General features: G+C 35.1%; 1 protein-coding gene across 1 annotated transcript in view; it reads left to right on the top strand.

Annotated features, from left to right (window-relative positions):
• LOC150091659 (ras and EF-hand domain-containing protein-like) overlaps positions 1-17828 on the top strand; it is a 215918-nt gene that overhangs the window by 152821 nt on the left and 45269 nt on the right. The window contains exons 12-14 of the mRNA XM_090369154.1: positions 4363-4412; positions 5664-5905; positions 10840-10921. Of these exons, the coding sequence (XP_090225280.1) occupies positions 4363-4412; positions 5664-5905; positions 10840-10921 (374 nt within the window). The remainder of the gene's footprint in view (positions 1-4362; positions 4413-5663; positions 5906-10839; positions 10922-17828) is intronic.

Consider the following 17828-nt stretch of genomic DNA (forward strand, 5'->3'; position numbering starts at 1 on the left):
GATGTAGGATAGACGTGCGGAAATTTGCCTTTAGCCAGCGGGTAGTTGGTTGGCGAAACAGTCTTCCATCCCTTGTCGTGGAAGTTGGTAGCCTAAATAAATTTAAGGCTCAGCTGGACAGGTATTTCGAATGAACGGAGGAGGGGTGAAATGGGAGTGGTTTTTTTTTTTTTTTTGGCTGATGCTGAATAAGCTTGCTTTCTTGCATCATATGCATCTACTAATGCTAATCTCTTTCCTTATAGAATTTACATAAGTAATGAACTCTTTGCGTCCTTCGCTAAAGATTTCTTGTAATCTGCCTTCGCCTGCCTAACCTCCTTTGTGACTTGATTACAAGCTTATATATTCCGTAGGCTTCTGTGTCGCCTGATAATTTATAGGCATCCCTTACATTTTTCTTTTCTGCCATGAGCCTCATTAATTCCTCCAACATTCATTTAGGGCTGAACCTTGAACAGTATTTCTTAGTTCGTATGAAAAGCCTAGTAGCCTCCAAGATTAAGTTGCTGAAGGCTTCCCATTTAGAATTTAGTGTTGGTAACTTCCTCAGTTGATCCCACTGTATAGAATTTAAAAACTGTCTGAGACCACTGTAGTCACCTCTATGAAAACTAAAACCCTTCCCTTTTCCATTGATGGTAGTTACATCTTTAAGTAAATCCCACATCAGTGCACTGTGAACACTGTCATCTAGTGCTTCCTTTATCAGCAAATTCTTAATGCATGAATAATCACTGCTACTTATCAGATCAAGGGTATTATTCCCCCAGTTGCCCCCGAATATGTTCCTGTAGAAAACAGTCCTCCAATAAATCCACAAAAGTCTTGCTAGCATGCGAGTGACCAATCCACAAGTTCCAGTCAATATCTGGAAAGTTCAATTCCTCCATTACAAGATATTCTGATTTACTGGCCCATTCTATTTCTCTGCACAACTGTTCATTGTACTCATCAGAGTCATTAGGCCTATAACATACTCCTACTCTCATTTTCCCTTTCCCAGTGTTTATGTCACACCAAACAGACTCAGCATTGCACTGTCCACCCATGTCAACTGGATGCACTTCCTTCGATTTTGTGTTTCTTAACCAACAGCATATCCCCTCCTCCCTTCGTACTCTGTCTGTCCTTTCTGTACGTATTGTACTCCCCAAATTCCAATTCTGCACTGCTTATATCTGTGTGACACCATGTCTCTGATATCCCAACAGTATCTTCATTTAATGTCTTGATCAGCACTTCAAATTCATCAAATTTATTTACTATACTTCTAGCATTAGTGTACATGCAAGTATACATGCACTTGTTCTTACTCTTTGTTACCCTAACACAGCCCATGTATTTACTTGTTCCATGATGACTCCCAGCAGCTCTTGAAGCCCCCAGAAACCTGCTCTCTAGGCTGCTGCTCATTACAATAAAAGCTGTAAAAGAACCACTTTCGCCTCTGCCTGTGGCTACTGTTAATCTTTTAGTCTGTAAATCGGTGGAATATGGTGACCAGAGGAGCACACAAAATGCTTGGACATGATCCTGAAACCATTCCTGCACAATGTCAATCTTGTGACTTAGGGTAACAGTGTGACAGTGATATCCATGAAAACATCCCCCAAACCATGATACCACTGCTACCAGCCTGTTTTCACCCAACTGTGTCTTCTGGTTGCAGCTGTTCACCTGCTTGCTGTTGTATATGTGCACCCATCTATTGGCACAGTGGCACTGGAACTTTAATTTATCAAACCAGATGAGTCTTTTCTAGTCATCTAATGTCCAGGAATGGTGCTCCTTTGCCCACTGAAGGTGGAGGCATCGATGACAGTTGGTCAACATGAGCACATGAACAAGTCACCTACACTGTAGGCCTATCGAAAAGAGCGTCTGCTGGATGGTATGCTTGTAAACATTTCTCTGTGCACCCTGGTCTGCTATTAATTGAGGGATCGTGAGCTGTCTGTTGTCTCTCAGACAGCACGTGCCAACCACTGTTCACCTCAAATGTCAGCCAGTGGTGGTCTCCCTGTACCATATTGGATGGTTGTGTGTCCCTCTTTGGATCATTCCCACCACACCTTCACTATTGTGGCCCTTGAACAATCAGTAATGCCTGCAGTTTCTGAGATGCTGGCCCCCACCTTCCTAGCACCTCAAATCATTTCCCTGTTCAAATTCCATTGCCGTCTACATAGCCAGGTGGGCAGGAGCAGCAGTGTGTAGCACATGCTTATTGATTAGACTGGGTTTCAAGCCCATGACCACCAAATACGGAGGATGCGGAAAGGTCAGGGAATGACCACCGCATGTCCCTGGAGCAATATGGCCTTAGTTGCTAATGCTCCTAAAAAACAAAAGGGGGCCACCTCCGTAGCCAAGTGGAAATGAGCAGCAGTGCATAGCACATGCTTCTTGATTAGACCGGGGTTCGAGCCTGTCACCACCAAATACGGAGGATGTGGAAAGGTCAGGGAATGACCACCACATATTCCCGGAGCAATATGGCCTTAGTTGCTAATGCTCCTAAAAACCAGATAACAAATAACAAGCTCCTAAAAACCAAATAACAACAACAACATCAAATTCCATCAATTTGTTCCCTTTCCTCAGTTCATTGGCATTGTGTGGACTAACTGGCAGGTACTACCCATGCTGTCATTATATATGCTGCACCAGTCAGTGATGTTATTCCTAGGTGCTGTGGGATGAGTGTGCTCATGTGGATGGATGGTCATAATGTTTTGGTTCTTGGGTATATAATGGTTGGTATACGGAAGTTTTACTTCCATATAACATAACAGATCTGTTATATGTTGTATAACATATACCAGAACACGTATGTATGCCAAACTGTGAATAATGTCTAAGTGAACAGACTACTATGGCTAACTCTGAATATTCTGTCTAAGTGAACATATAACAAACCAAGGTTGTTGTATGTTCACTTAGATAGAATATCCAAAGTTAGTCATAGTTGTCTGTTCACTTAGACATTATTCACAGTTTGACGTGCATGTGTGTTCTGGTAGTGAGACACACTACCAGGACACAACTGTCCTGGTAGTAGGTCTCAGATTTTTGTTTAGTGGATTCATCTGTTTAAATTACGCTGATGATGCTATACAGTTTAAAAATATATTAATAAATTAGGCAAAACTGTGGACAATGGTATTTGTCCATAGTTTTTCTTGAACATAAGCTCAAGCCATATTGGGGCCAAGTACCAAGCATTTTGGCTCCAGTCTTCAGTGAGAGCAAAATTGTTTGCACATACAAATGAGGAGGAGTTAATACCAGTAGTGTTCATCAAATTTTTACAAAGTTTACATAGAAGCAAAATTATGCACACAAAGAAATTAGAGTGTAGCTCATTACAGAATTTTGCAAAATAACAGGTTTTGGAACACCCAAACTTTATTTCTACACGCAAAGCAAGGATAGACACCCATCATTTTTTAGGAATAATATGAGCTAAAAGACTAAAATTAGCCACTTCAGCATGTGCACAGTATGATGTGTTGATTCCCCTCAAGAATTTAAAATGAGCTGAAAAGTTTTAATTGTACAGCCCATTTTAAACTTTTGAGAAGTACTCATCAAGTTTTTACTTATTTGATATAGCTAATATCTATTAGCAAAATTATGTATTTAAGTCATTTTCTATCAGCATGATTATAAAATGGCTCTAACTGTTTTTTTTTTTTTTAAATTTAAGCTAAGCTGTCCACTATTTATCTAATGTTTTCCTTTCCTTCCAAAGTTTTTGGTCTATTTTAATTTTATTGATAGCATTTTTTTAATGCAAGTTTTTAATGCTTGTATTTGTAGTATGGTTCAAATTTGGTTTTAGTTTCAGTTCTTTTCAAGTGTTGTTTTTCTTTAAAATTTCAAGTGTTTAAGCTTTTTTAAAATGTTGGAATACAGTATTTATATATATAAATGAAACTGAAAAATGAAAATGAAAAATAATATTCTTAAAAAATCCTTTTCAAAGATATGAAAGAAGGAAGGACGAGTTATTTAACTTTCCCTTTTGTTGATAAACTAATAAAAATATAACTGATAACCACCTTATTTGTGGAAAGCCATTCATTAGTTATATCTTCATGTTTGTTAGTATGTTTTCAGTGCTGTTTATAATAATAAAAATTAAAAAAAAAATTTTTTACCAAAAAACTTGCATCTATATAACTAATGAATGTGATTAATTGAGTACACAAAGTTTGTTCTTCTACTTAAGATATTCTGAATTAGATATACTTTTTACTATTTTTTAGTTTTACTAATATAAATTATTTGATTTTTTATTTATTATATACAAATTATATGATATAAGTTATTAAAAAACTTCTAAAATTTTATTAGGTATTAGATAATGCATCAAAAGTAAATGAAGAAAAGGAGAATGATACAAGGTGATTCAGTTTGTTAGTTTACTTGTTTTATTGATAACTGGTTATCTATTTTTAGCTACTTGATTCATTTCCAATTTAAAATGACTAATTTCATGAGTATAATTATAAGGAATATTAAAATATTTTGAATTAATTTCACAGTTCATATTGAACCATATTGAACATAATCATAATTTTAAAAAAAATCAATAAAAATTGCTACATTTAAAGTAAAAACCTATACAATATAACAAAAACTCAGATTCTCAAAGTTTTTTTGTTAGTCCTGCTGAGATATGATATTGAGCATTACAGATATTTCATTACTTATCAAAATGCTATGAACAAAATTATCACCTAAGTAGCAGTCAGCACATGATCAGTATGGAGGATGGTGCCCTTCCAATTGTTGGGATTATATTCCTCAACAAGGACTATGAATAAGGAATCGGCATTTTGGAAACCACTTTTAATTGTGGAATGGGGTAGGGGCAGAGGAGGTCAGTTTCCTAAACCATCCAAAGTTTACTGTGAAAGACTATTTGAAGTACAAAGTTATAAAATATCTCAGTAATGTCCCATAAGGGAAATATAATCTCTATTTAAATTATAACAACTGATCAGATCTTTAAAAGACAAACAGTAAATCAAAACCAGCATGACAAGACCTATATTTGGTTCCATTATACCTATAAAATCCAGCAACCCCAGACCAATATGTAATTACTCTCCAGGCTCAGGTTATGATATAAAAATGTAAAATAAAACAGACAATAAATATGAATAAAATAATAAAAATAAGATAAGACATAAATAAAATAAATAATAATAAACATCTCTCAATATTAAAACTTTCTTAGTTCATTAGTAACTAATGCACCAGGGCATTTTTGCAGCTGCCAAAAATGTTCAATATATCTTTATATTATATTGAATAATAGCCTGATTTGAGAGTTGACAGTGTGATGATTAAAAAAAAATTGAGGGACCTATGGTGAATAACATCACATTTCATCATCTAAATTATGAAAATTACTGATTTATGTAAGTGAACATACATATATGTTTTAAGTGAAAATAAAATTCTTAAAGGTAGTGTGTAAACTTTTTTTATGATTCCCTGCTTTAGCCTGCTTTTTCAATTAACCAGCTAACTACTGGTTCTGATCACATTGGAGAAGAGTATTCTGCTGTATATATATACTATTAATAATAATCATATTATTTTAATCTAAAAATAATTACACATATTCACTGAAATGTATTTTATAGGATCTCTGAGAGCAAACTTTCCCCCAAATCTTCTCCTAAGCCTGTTTTAAAATCATATGTAGATAAAAGCAGCCAAAAATTAGAATATGAATCCTTTAAGGGAAGGCTAAAAAGGCATTCATCAGGATCACCAGACAGGACTTACAAAGTTGTGTTTGTTGGGGATGCAGCTGTGGGAAAGTCCTCCTTCATTCTCCATTTGACAAAAGGAAAATTTGTACAGGGTCTTAATTCTACTGTTGGTAAGTTATATCATTACTTTATTAAAAAAAAAAAAAAATGACTGCTTGCTAAAAATTCTTGTATCCAAAAACTACTAGCTCTCTGTATAAATTTTACAAAAATTTCAGATGATCATTATGGAATGTTTTTCTATTGAATTTAAGTGGTAATAGATCAGAGTACAAAGTAATTGAAAAGATACTGCATCCCTTCTAGCAAAGAGACTCAACAAGTTGATTTGGCAAAAATTATAACTGAATACTTGGCCTGCAAGTATAAAGTTACTCACGCCACACATTCGAATATACAAAAACAGTAGTGTTTTTATACAGATAATTTGAAGGTCATGAGACCAAAATCCATCTGTTTCAATTCAGACAGGTGTAAAGTATCTGTCAGTCGGTTTCTTGCATATAATAAAAAGTATTGCAAAGTTTCATTTTTTGCTGCCATTACTTGTCAGGCAGCTTGATATATACAAGCTATGTTGTTTATTACATACCTGGTAGAGAGAGAGAGAGAGAGAGAGAGAGAGAGAGAGAGAGAGAGAGAGAGAGAGAGAGAGAGAATGAATGAGAATGAGAATGAGAATGAATCCATATCTTGGGATTTTTATCTGATGTTTAATGTTTGTAATCCATGAAAAAATGAGTGATATTTTTCTCTTTTAGCATTATTGCTTATTCAGTAAATTTCATAACTTGGCAAATACTTCTCTTGCCAATTACAGCTACATTAGTGGACCACAATGCTAGTTGTAACCAGTTTGACATCCTTAACAGCTGAGAGTGATAGAGAGAAAATGTCCAATGTGAGTATAGCTGAAAAAAAAGTATGTTTGATTACAGTTGTGAAAACTTTGTGTGAATTAATTTTTTTTTTTTTTTTTTGTGGCAGTAAGAAGAGATTAACCATGGAAGCTGATTGAAAGGAAGAGATTATATGAAAGTATATACCAGTGGCATATATTAGATTTTATTTTTTGGGGTGGAGGGGTCAAGGTACTAAGAGTTCCTGTGAGGATCATATGTTGGTATTTATGGTACATTTCTATACTTGTTTGAATTAAACTGTCTATAGCTTGTTTAATCTATAGACTGTTTAATTCAAACAGTCTATAGATTTAACTAGGGCCCCCTCAGTTCCCTATATATGCTTATGGTGTATACTCAATCGCTTAGCAGGATATTTGAATTGTGCAATTCGAACATGAAGGCATGTGATAAAATTTTTACATCTTTCATATTTTAATTTGGCTCAGTAAAGTAGTATTGAAAATAAAGGAAAAATTCTAAAGTAGAAGCAGCTTCTATGGATAGTCTCCTTTTTAAATAGCAACTTAATTTATGTGCATAAAAAATAAATTTAATTCAACACAACCAAGGTAAAATTTCACAATTGTAATCAAATATAAGTTTTTCCAGCTGTATTCGTACACTGCATTTTCATCTTCCTTTATTCTCACTGGGTTAGTTATCACTTTATTTACTGGATTATTAACTATTACAAGGGTATCTAGAGAATACAGTACTATGAAAGAGCTGGTTGTCTGCATATAAAGTTGTGTTTTCAGTGAAATATTATCAAAAATATTAGAACACTAAGGTAAAAAAACAACAGTTTATATATCAGATTTTAATATTGTGTAAGGCCTCGTTTGGTCTCTAATAAGCAAGCAGTCTTTGTATAAAACACTTTTCTCCAATTTGACATGTCAATGAAAATATTTCTCTATTCCTCCAGCAGAACAGCTTTTAATTGTGTAAGTCATCTCAGCAAGTGGTTAAAAGTAGCAAAAATATGTAAATATTTTGCTGTAAATATATTAATATGCATAGAGGAAAATGTAAGACAAAGCAAGAAGACAAGACACAACAAAATCAGGAATGATGTGATTAGGGAGAGAATTCAGGTTGAAAACTCCAGAATAGGATTGAAAGGTCCTGTTTGAAATGGTTTGGACATGTCAAGAGGATGAATGATAGGCGTTTGCCAAGAAGAATGTTTGATTTACAATTAAGGGACAAAAGACTAAGGGGAGAGCAAGAATGTGGTGGCAGGACATGATAAAGACCAATGTCATTAAGAGAGGAGGAAACTGGAGTGAAATCAATGACGGAGAGACGTACACAGACAGGGCATGGTGGCGAGGCTTCATATGTCGACCCGTGGAATATCAGAACAGTGACAGATGATAATGAGAGGAAAATGTAATAATCAATTTTTATTGAATTGTTTCAAAGGAAAAGAAAAAATAATAAAGAACACATTGATCAGCGCTGTGAAAATTAACCAGTATATATTACTAAAATCACTTCATCAATAGTAAAGAATGTGTACTATAATTTGAATATAAGGAATGAGAGTTAAAGTAGTATAACTGATATTCCCTCATGTGTTTACAGCTTATTCCTCAATAGTTCTGTTGTATTTCAGGCTCTGTGTCTGCCATTATCACATTATTTTTTCTGAACTAAGCTATTTTATATATATATATATATATATATATATATATATATGCCAATAAAATATATGCCAGTAGCATGGCAAACCAGTAGAGTGAATTTAATTTTTGGATTATATTTACATAGTAGTAGCATGATGATCTGCTAACGCTGCATCTGTACTGCCATCTATAGTCTAATTTGTGTCTGTATATTTTCAGTTCAACTATTGTTTTGTCAGTAGTATGGTTTAGCCATGTAGGTACTTTTTTTTTTTTTTTTTTTTTGGCAGTTGTTGGCGCATCGGCTTCTGTGGCCATAATGCACCTCCCAAGGTTTTTGCAGTACTTTTGATCCAAGCCCGAGGCGGGATTCAAACTCGCGACCTTTGGGTTGCCAGGAAGGCACTTTACCCACCTGGCTAGCCAGGTCGGCCTGCAGGTACTAGGCTTCCTGTCTTATTATTTTTTTGCTGCATAAGGACCACTGCTGTGCAAATGTATTGCATCGGCGGTTTGATTTTAGTATCATTCCATCATTGCATGGATTTGTTTAGCGTTTGAAACGCAGTGATTCCTGACTATTGTTGACCTCGTGGTCCTCCATCGAGATGGGACATAATGGTCAGTCTTTTATTTTATTAATTATTATTTTTAGTTCATTTGGTCACGTATTGTTGGTAGTCCACATTTCCACTTTAGTGAGATTTCACATAATTCGGAAATGGGTGTTCATCTGGTGGTGCCACTAAATTTCTTTTGAATTGGCTTGTATTTTCTAAATTATATTAGGAACGTTGCTTCAACAGTACCCTCCTCTTTATTTTTTTTCTCCCCATCCCTATTTTTTGTTATTTTATTTTATTGGTTAAGTTCACTTTTCACTCTACTGGTTTTCAATGCTACTGGCATATATTTTATTTAAGTTTATTATATGCAACATGTAGTGGTTTGTGCTTTTCTGCTGCCACTGATGTTAGCTTTTCTACTATTTTTTCTTATTTATTTTTTTACTTTTACTTTTTACACCTCTATTTAATTTTTGGATTATATATATTATATACACACACGAGAAGTGAACTAGAAGAAATGTAGTGATATATGATAGGATGAAGTGATAAAATACGATATGAAAAGACGACTATATAAGATAGGATAAGGTGACTAAAAAATGGTAACATAAGACCATGTTGCAGTGTTTATCACAATTTCAATGTCTTCATCAGAGGTCAGCCAACGAAACTGCCAAGGACTAGAACGGTAAGGATAATAGAAAAAAAGAAGTAATGTAGATTTGAAAAAGGCAAAAGAATGTTAATAGCCTAAAAGTTATTGATGAATTAAGAAAATTATGGACTGAATTGTAAAGCCAATTTGGAGGTGAAGGAACTGTAAAGTAGAATTATTAATACCGAATGATTAAATAAAATAAAATAAAATAAAGGTGTTAAAGCTGTCATCAGATATGGGTGGGCAAATTTAGTTATAGGTCGAATACAGGGAAGGCAAAAATGCAAAGTCATATGTCAGCAGAAGTAAAAATTGATACATGTGGTTAGGTAATTCATCAGGGGACTACACCTAACATATCAGGAACTGTGTTTCTGATATAAGGTTAGGTGTAGTCTACTGTCCATAACAGTAGAAGGAAAGTTAAATAAGGCCAAAAAGAAAAAAAATTGCACATTCTTTTACAGTATGGACAAGGTAGTCCCAATGCAGTGTCAGTAAAATTAAAATTATTATGGTAAAAATAAGGATAAGGCTAAAAAATATATAATTAAGTGTTTTCAGCAGGAAAAAGGTTTTGAAATATATGTAGATTTTTGAGTAAATTTGAAAAAATTTAGTATTAGAATATTGTGGAGATTAGAAAAATTAAAATAATTTAGTGTTGGAATTTCGTGGAGATTAGATGAATTAAACTAAATACTAACAAGTACATGGTAGAGGGAGAGGTATTAAATTGGGGATATATATATATATATATATGTATATATATAATAGTAATTATTATATTATCTTTATCATATAATTACTATTATCGTACAATAACAGTAAGGCCAAAGGATAAAAATGGTAGCAATATAGTAGGAGGATGGAAGTATAGTGACCGTGAAATATAATTAAAATTTAGAATCCAAAAGGAGGACGAAAGTGAAGATAATTTAAAATCATGAGTAATAATTTTAAAAGCTACTGAAAAAACTAGCTTAATATTACATAGTGTGGAAAATCACATTTTATTCTACTCTTTGACTTACTTTATTCATATTTTATATAAATATATACTTTTACTTTACAGTTCCTTCACCTCCAAATAACAAAATATCATATATATATATATATGATATTTTGTTATTTATAATTATATTCATATTTTATACATATATGTATATACAATATTTTGATATTTATACTTTGTTAACAATGAATAATTTCAAAATAATTTGGTAGTGTTTTGGAAAGTTTGATTTTAATTATATAGTAAAATAATGTTTTGATTCCAAGGTGTTGATTTTCAAATGACGAACCTTAAATTAGATGGACAGAATATAGCAGTCCAGTTATGGGATACAGCCGGACAGGAGAGGTAATGGTATTAAAAAAAAAATTTTAACATTAAAAAAATTATATAAAAAAAATTGCATTCATTGAAAGTACCATATGATTCATTATCTTTTCTGCCTTTAACATAAAATTATCAGATGTTTATATTTTCAATGAAGAAAAATTTGCAAGCTCAATTCAGGTGCATCTATTTTCTTAGACATGTATGAGTGTATATCATGTAACTAGTGTAGTGCACAGTAGTGGAATTAAAGTTTTTTAATTATGGTAAACAAGTAGCTCATAAGTATCTCAACTGTTTGGAATCACATAGGCTAGCATAATTAGATAATTTTATTATTTATTATGATTAACTTATAACTTTACAAACATAATGGTATAGCAAAATATATGTAACATAAACTTGATAGCAAAATATATATAACGTGAACTGAATAGTGTAATAGATATAACATAAACTTGAAGAGTAATTTTTATTGTTGCTGCATAACTGGTGAATAGAGTAGTGTTATTTATTGCATTTAAGTATATTAGTTTAGTATAGTATTCTCAATTATACTGATTTTAAAATGAAATCATGCCACCGATTAGAGCAGAAAAGCAATGGCACAAAGTAGTGGGAGTTCTCTGGGGAGAACCAAAAGGGGTGATTCTCCTACAAATCGTGGCCTAATGAAATCTGCAACTTGTGCAATGTTTGTGGATTTCTGGAACAGGACATAATAAAGCCAAGTGTGTGTGTGTGGGGGGGGGGTGTTCAGTGCAGAGAGTATGAAGAAATTAGGCACCAACTCAGTGATCTGATGGACATTTACGACAGCCCAGGGTCATCATGGAACAAGGAAGTATATAGGCTGTGTTAGGGTAACTAAGAGTAAGAACATGTGCATGTATACTTGCATGTACAGAAATTTACTCTTACAACGAATGGCTTCAGTTGTGCAAATTGCAGCATCTGGAGACCCGGCACCTGCAAGGAGATCTGATTCAGGTGTTTAAGGATTTGGATGGATTGATCAAGCTCAGTGCTGATGGGATTCTTTTTCTTGCCCACACTATACACATGAGGGGACATAAATTCAGATTGAGGAAGGTTGGTTGCAGAATAGACTTGTGGAACTTTTCCCTTCTGTTATTGTCATCTGGATTGCTGGAACGAACTCCCATCTGTTATTGTGGAAGTGGATAGCTTAGATAAATTCAAGGAAGAAGTAGACAAACTATTGGAGAGAATGGGAAGCTTTTTTTGGCTGATGCTGTATAAGCTTGCATTCTTGCATCATTTACTACTTCTAATATTAATACAATACTAGTATATTACATTATATATATGACATTAATAACCATAGCTAAATCAGAATCAATGTAGTATTCACTGATTTTTTTTTTTTTTCACTTCACCACATTCAATTTTCCATATTTTTTTTTTAGTAAACCATGAAATTTAGATAGGATTTCCAGTTGGAATTACAGAGTTTCACTTTATAATTAGAAGAATGAAAACATACTGCACTTATAATTAGAAAAATTGAAATACACTTCACTTCGTGGAAGCTGTACATCGAATTTCTCTCCTAAAATTTAATTGAAAATGAAGTATTAACAAATCTGTTTGTTAGGTACTCCTATTCTGGGACATTTTCAGCACCACATGGAATTAATTATATCTACGGTACATTTTATTACATTGGTTAAGAAATTATTTCCGGTACTCGTAGAACTTTGGAGCTACACTTCACATGGTGAAAGATGAGAAGAATTACTGTGAGACTGTTATGGAATAGCAGAAAAGTGCCTACCAAATGCAGCATCCACATGCAGAAAACAGGCAACCTCTAACATCTCGAAGGATTTAAATTGAGGAGCCCATCAGGCTTTCAGCTGCCCACATCAATGCCAGAGCTTGCACTTGAACATCACACAACACAGAGGCAACCCCCAAAGCAAAATGCACTGGTCCCACAGGAACTAGTAGTAGCATGTGATGCAAGAAAGCAAGTGTATGAGCTTATGCAGCATCAGCCAAAAAAAAAAAAAAAAAAATTACAAAACAAATCCCTCTAAATAGTCTGACTCTATTGTCAGGGAAATGGGGAATATATTGTGCAAAAAGGATAGGTGGAACAGAACCAGGGTATGTCTGCCAGGGGCAAAGGTTGATGACATTGTAGAGCATTTTTTAAGGGCACGAACGTTGATATTGTTGTGCACGTTGGCACTAATGATATTAAGAGTAGGAGACTGGTGGAATTACTTAACAAGTACAGGTCAATGTTGAAAAATAGCTGTGAGGTACGCTTGAATTTGAAAGTGTCTGCAATTCTGTGCAGACATGATAGGAGAGAGTATATGATGAGAGCCTTGTCGATCAGTTCGGCCCTGGAGAGATTGTGCAAGGCTCAAGGGGTAGAATTTTTCTCACCCTGGCCTGTGCTTATTAACAGGAGAGACTGCTTTTACAGGGATGGGATGCACTTAAATAGAAAGGGTGCAAGAATATTTGCTGATGCAATCAAAGCAGTGTTCTATGGGTTGAAAAACTGCTAGCTTAGGGGGGTACATGGAGTAATAGATTAACAGCCGCTGGCTGAGTGAAAGTGATTCTTGCACTGCTTCTATTGGAAAGAGCAGTAACCTGGAAAACAAGGTGCGGGAGATTTCAGAGACTGGTGGAAGTCATTGTGGTACAAGCAAACACATGGGTTGTGTTAGGGTAGCTAGAATAGGAACAGTTGCATGTATACTTGCGTGTACATCAATGCTAGGAGTTTGGTAAATAAATTTGATGAATTTGAGGTGTTGGTCAAAACATCAAAGGCAGATATTGTTGGGATATCAGAGATGTGGTGTCGCTCAGATGTGGGTAGTGCAGAAGTGGAATTTGGGGAGTACAATGTGTACAGAAAGGATAGGCAGGATAGGAAGGGAGGAGGGGGTGTGCTATTAGTTAAGAAACACAAAATCCAGGGAAGTACAGCCAGTCAACATGGCTGGACAGTGCAGTGTCGAGTCAGTATGGTGTGACATAAGCACTGAGAAATCAAAATTTTGAGTAGGAGTGTGTTATCGACCTAATGGCTCTGATGAGTATAATAAACAACTCTACAGGGAAATAGAGTGGGCCAGTAAATCAGAGAGTCTTATAATGGGGGATTTTAATTTCCCAGATATTCACTGGAATTTGTGGGTTGGTCACTCACACACTAGCAAGACTTTTTTGGATTTATTGAATGATTGTTTTCCATCAGCATGTTTGAGAGGCAACAATAGGGAGTAATACTCTTTATCTGATTATCAGTAGTGATTCTTCATGCATAAAGAATCTGCAGATAAAGGATGACTGCACTAGGTGGCAGTCATCACCGTGTGCTGAAGTGGGATTTACTCAAAGAGGTAACTACCAGCTGGGGGTAAAGGGAAAGATTTTTGCTTTTGTAAAGGTGACTACAGAGGTCTGAGACAGTACAGGCATACCTCGGTTAACGTTACCTCTGATAACGAAGCCTCGATATAACGAAGTCCGCAATTTCAAGCCCCATTTACATAAAAAAATATTCCATTTTTGTTTAATCACCTGAAATATAAACAAACTGAAGAAATTACGGAAACCTTTGGAGCTTCTCGTGGTTGGTTCGAGAAATTTAAAAAACGGGCCAGGATTCATAGTGTAAAATTAACAGGAGAAGCTGCAAGTGCAGATGTTGAAGCTGCAAATAAGTTTCCAGAAAAACTAAAGGAAATAATTAAACGTGAAAATTTTCCACCAAATTTGGTGTTCAATGTTGACGAAAGCGGTTTGTTCTAGAAACGGCTACCAACAAAAAGCTTCATTTCTATTGAAGAAAATCAGCTGCTTTTCTTCAGCTGAACAGTATTGTCAAAAAACAGTATTGTCAAAAAAACAACTTTGAAGAAAAAGCTCTTTTGTTGTTAGACAATGCTCCGGCACATCCTACTGATCTTAACACGTTGGACACATGCATTCCTGTCAAAGTTGTGTTTCTTCCAGCAAACGCAACTTCCCTGATTCAACCATTGGATCAGGGAGTAATAGCATCATTTAAAGCTTATTATCTGCGTCGAACTTTAAGCAATTTAACTGAACTAGAGGATAAAGAGGAAATGACAGTTAAAACGTTTTGGAAAAACTACACCATTAAAAACGCAATAGAAAGCATTGATAGTTCTTGGAAAGAAGTTACTAAGAAATGCTTAAATGGAGTTTGGCGCAAAATATGGCCAGAAGTTGTACTAGAAGAAGAAAATAACATCCAAGAAATAGAAATGAAGTTATCCAGATGGCTCAATCAAATAGGTTTCGAAAATGTCGATGAAGAGGATGTTAGAAATTTATTGAATGCAGAAGATGATGGTTTTTCAGTGGAAGATTTAGAAAGCCTTGTTAGCAACGAAGACAAAGATAATGAAGGCGAAGTTAAAGAAGTTCCTGACGAAAAAGTGTTAAGAACCAAAGATTTAAAAAGGTGCTTAAATGATCTTGAAAACGTTTTAAATTTTTTTAGTGAAAATGATCCTGACTTAGGAAGAAGTGTTATAGTTAAGCGATCAGTGTTAAATGCAATAACTCCGTATAGGCAATTGTTAAATGAAAGAGAAAAAAAGCATAAACAATCAACTTTAACCTCATATTTTAAAATGTGATTTCACTTTGTATGTAAGTTGACTGTTTATTTAATAAAACTTTTCTTTGTTCGAAAAAAAATTACATTTTCTTTACGTAGGAACGTATCCCTATTCTGGCCATAGTATTTTTACCTCTGAAAACGAAGTTTCGCTTAACGAAGTAATTTCGTGGAACGCATCCTATTCGTTAATCTAGGTATGCCTGTATTTAAATTCTATACAGTGGGACCAACTGATGTTTTTACCAACAGCAAATTCAAAATGGGAAGCATTCAAAGAATTTATCTTGGAAGCTACTAGGGTTTACATGCCAACTAAGAAATATTGTTCAATGTTTAGGCCTAAATGGATGTCAGATGAACTAATGAGACATATGGCAGAGAAGAAAAATGCATGGGATACATATAAATTAATGGGTGACATGGAAGCCTATGATAGATATAAGCTGGTCTGTAACCAAGTCACAAAGGAGGCTAGGCAGGCAAAGGCAGGCAAAGGCAGATTACGAGAAATTTTTTCAAAGGATGCAAAGAAAAACAGCAAAGAGCTCTTTACTTATGTAAACTCTAGAAGGAAGGGAATGAATCAGATTGGTCCACTTAATATCGATGGTTCAACTGTTCATGATCCTACTCAGGTACAAACTAAATGAGTATTTTGCATCTACATTCACACATGAGGAGTTATTCAGGGAGGGGAATGCCAAAGGTAAATTAAAAATCTGGCAGTGTGCTAGATGATTTTGTAATAACTGAGAGCAAAATGGAGGAGAAATTGTTGAAGATAAACATAAGACAGGCACCTGAGGTGGATGGGATCTATCCAGTAATATTAAAGGAGGCAGCAAAGGAAGTAAGCAAACCTGGGGGCTCACATCTTGTGAGTATGGGCTTGGCACACCCAGGATCCTGAGCTGGATATCATCATTCTTCTCTTTCTTGGTGATTCCCTTTTACTTTTGACTTTCTCTCTCTCTCTCTCGGGGTAACTCGGGAACTTTTTTTTTTTCTGGTGCAGCATAAGCCTCAGGCTTCCTTGCACCATATGGCTATTAATAATAATAAAAACTCTTAGCCATAATTATGAGAGCTTCCTTGGACTCAGGGGAAGTACCCATGGACCGGAGATGTGCAAATGTGACCCCAATTCACAAAGGAGGATCAAAGGATGATCCTCCTTTGTGAATTGACTAACAGGTCTGTATTTACACAAGTAATTACAGACCTGTTAGTTTAACTTCAGTTCCCTGGAAATTAATGGAGGCACTGGTTAAAGAAGCACTGCAGGATCATCTAGACAAGACTGTTCAGTTTTAGCTCGGACACAGCATGGGTTTGTTAAGGGGAAGTCTTATCTGACCAATTTGATTGGATATTATGATGTGGTGGCCACAAAGGAACTGGATGCAAAGAATAATTTTGATATCATATATTTGTCTTTTATATATTATAATATCGTATAGCCTTTGCAAATATATTTATCATATATTTGTAAAGACTTTTGATACTGTTGCACATAGAAGACTGCTGCACAAATTGGAGCAGCAGTCAAAAATATGCATTGGAGGTAAATTGCTGGTATGGATAAAGGGAGGTTTGAGTGTGAGAAGACAGAGTGGTAATCAATGGACACTACTCTTCGTGGACTAATATTATTAGTGGAGTCCCCCAGGGTTCAGTGTTGGGTCCATTGTTGTTTTCTGTATTTATTAATGATATTGATGATGGTATATCAGGCTTAATGTTTACATTTGCAGATCATACGAAGGTTGTCAGGGTTGGCAATGACGCTAATGACAATACACTACTGCAACAGGATCTAGAAAAGTTGAGCAGATGGGTTGAGAGGTGGCAACTGAAGTTTAACATTGACAAATGTAAATACTGCACATGGAAAGCAGTAACCCCAGAATAACATATCAACCGTGTGGTACCACACTGATTGTGGTAGAGAACGAAAAGGATCTGGGGGTAATTGTGCAGTCAGATATGCAGTTTTCTGAGCAGTGCAGATGGCCTGCAAGAGTTACTCATGGAGTCTTGTCAATGATGTACAGGAATATTTCTAGCAGGGATAAGGAGGTGATTATCCCCTTGTATAAGGCAGTGGTCAGGCTCCACCTTGAGTTCTGTGTACAGGTCTGGAGGCTTCATTTTAAGAATGATGTAGAGCTGCTGGTACAAGTACAGAGAAGTGCAACAAGATTAGTGAATGGAACAAAGGGGTTCTCTGATGAAGAAAGGCTTAAGTTTTGCAAATTATGGTGTCTGGAGACTAGGCACCTG

This window comes from Mastigoproctus giganteus, chromosome 1 (genome assembly GCF_048544385.1).
Source record: "Mastigoproctus giganteus isolate SK-2022 chromosome 1, ASM4854438v1, whole genome shotgun sequence".
In the NCBI taxonomy this organism is placed as follows: domain Eukaryota; kingdom Metazoa; phylum Arthropoda; class Arachnida; order Uropygi; family Thelyphonidae; genus Mastigoproctus; species Mastigoproctus giganteus.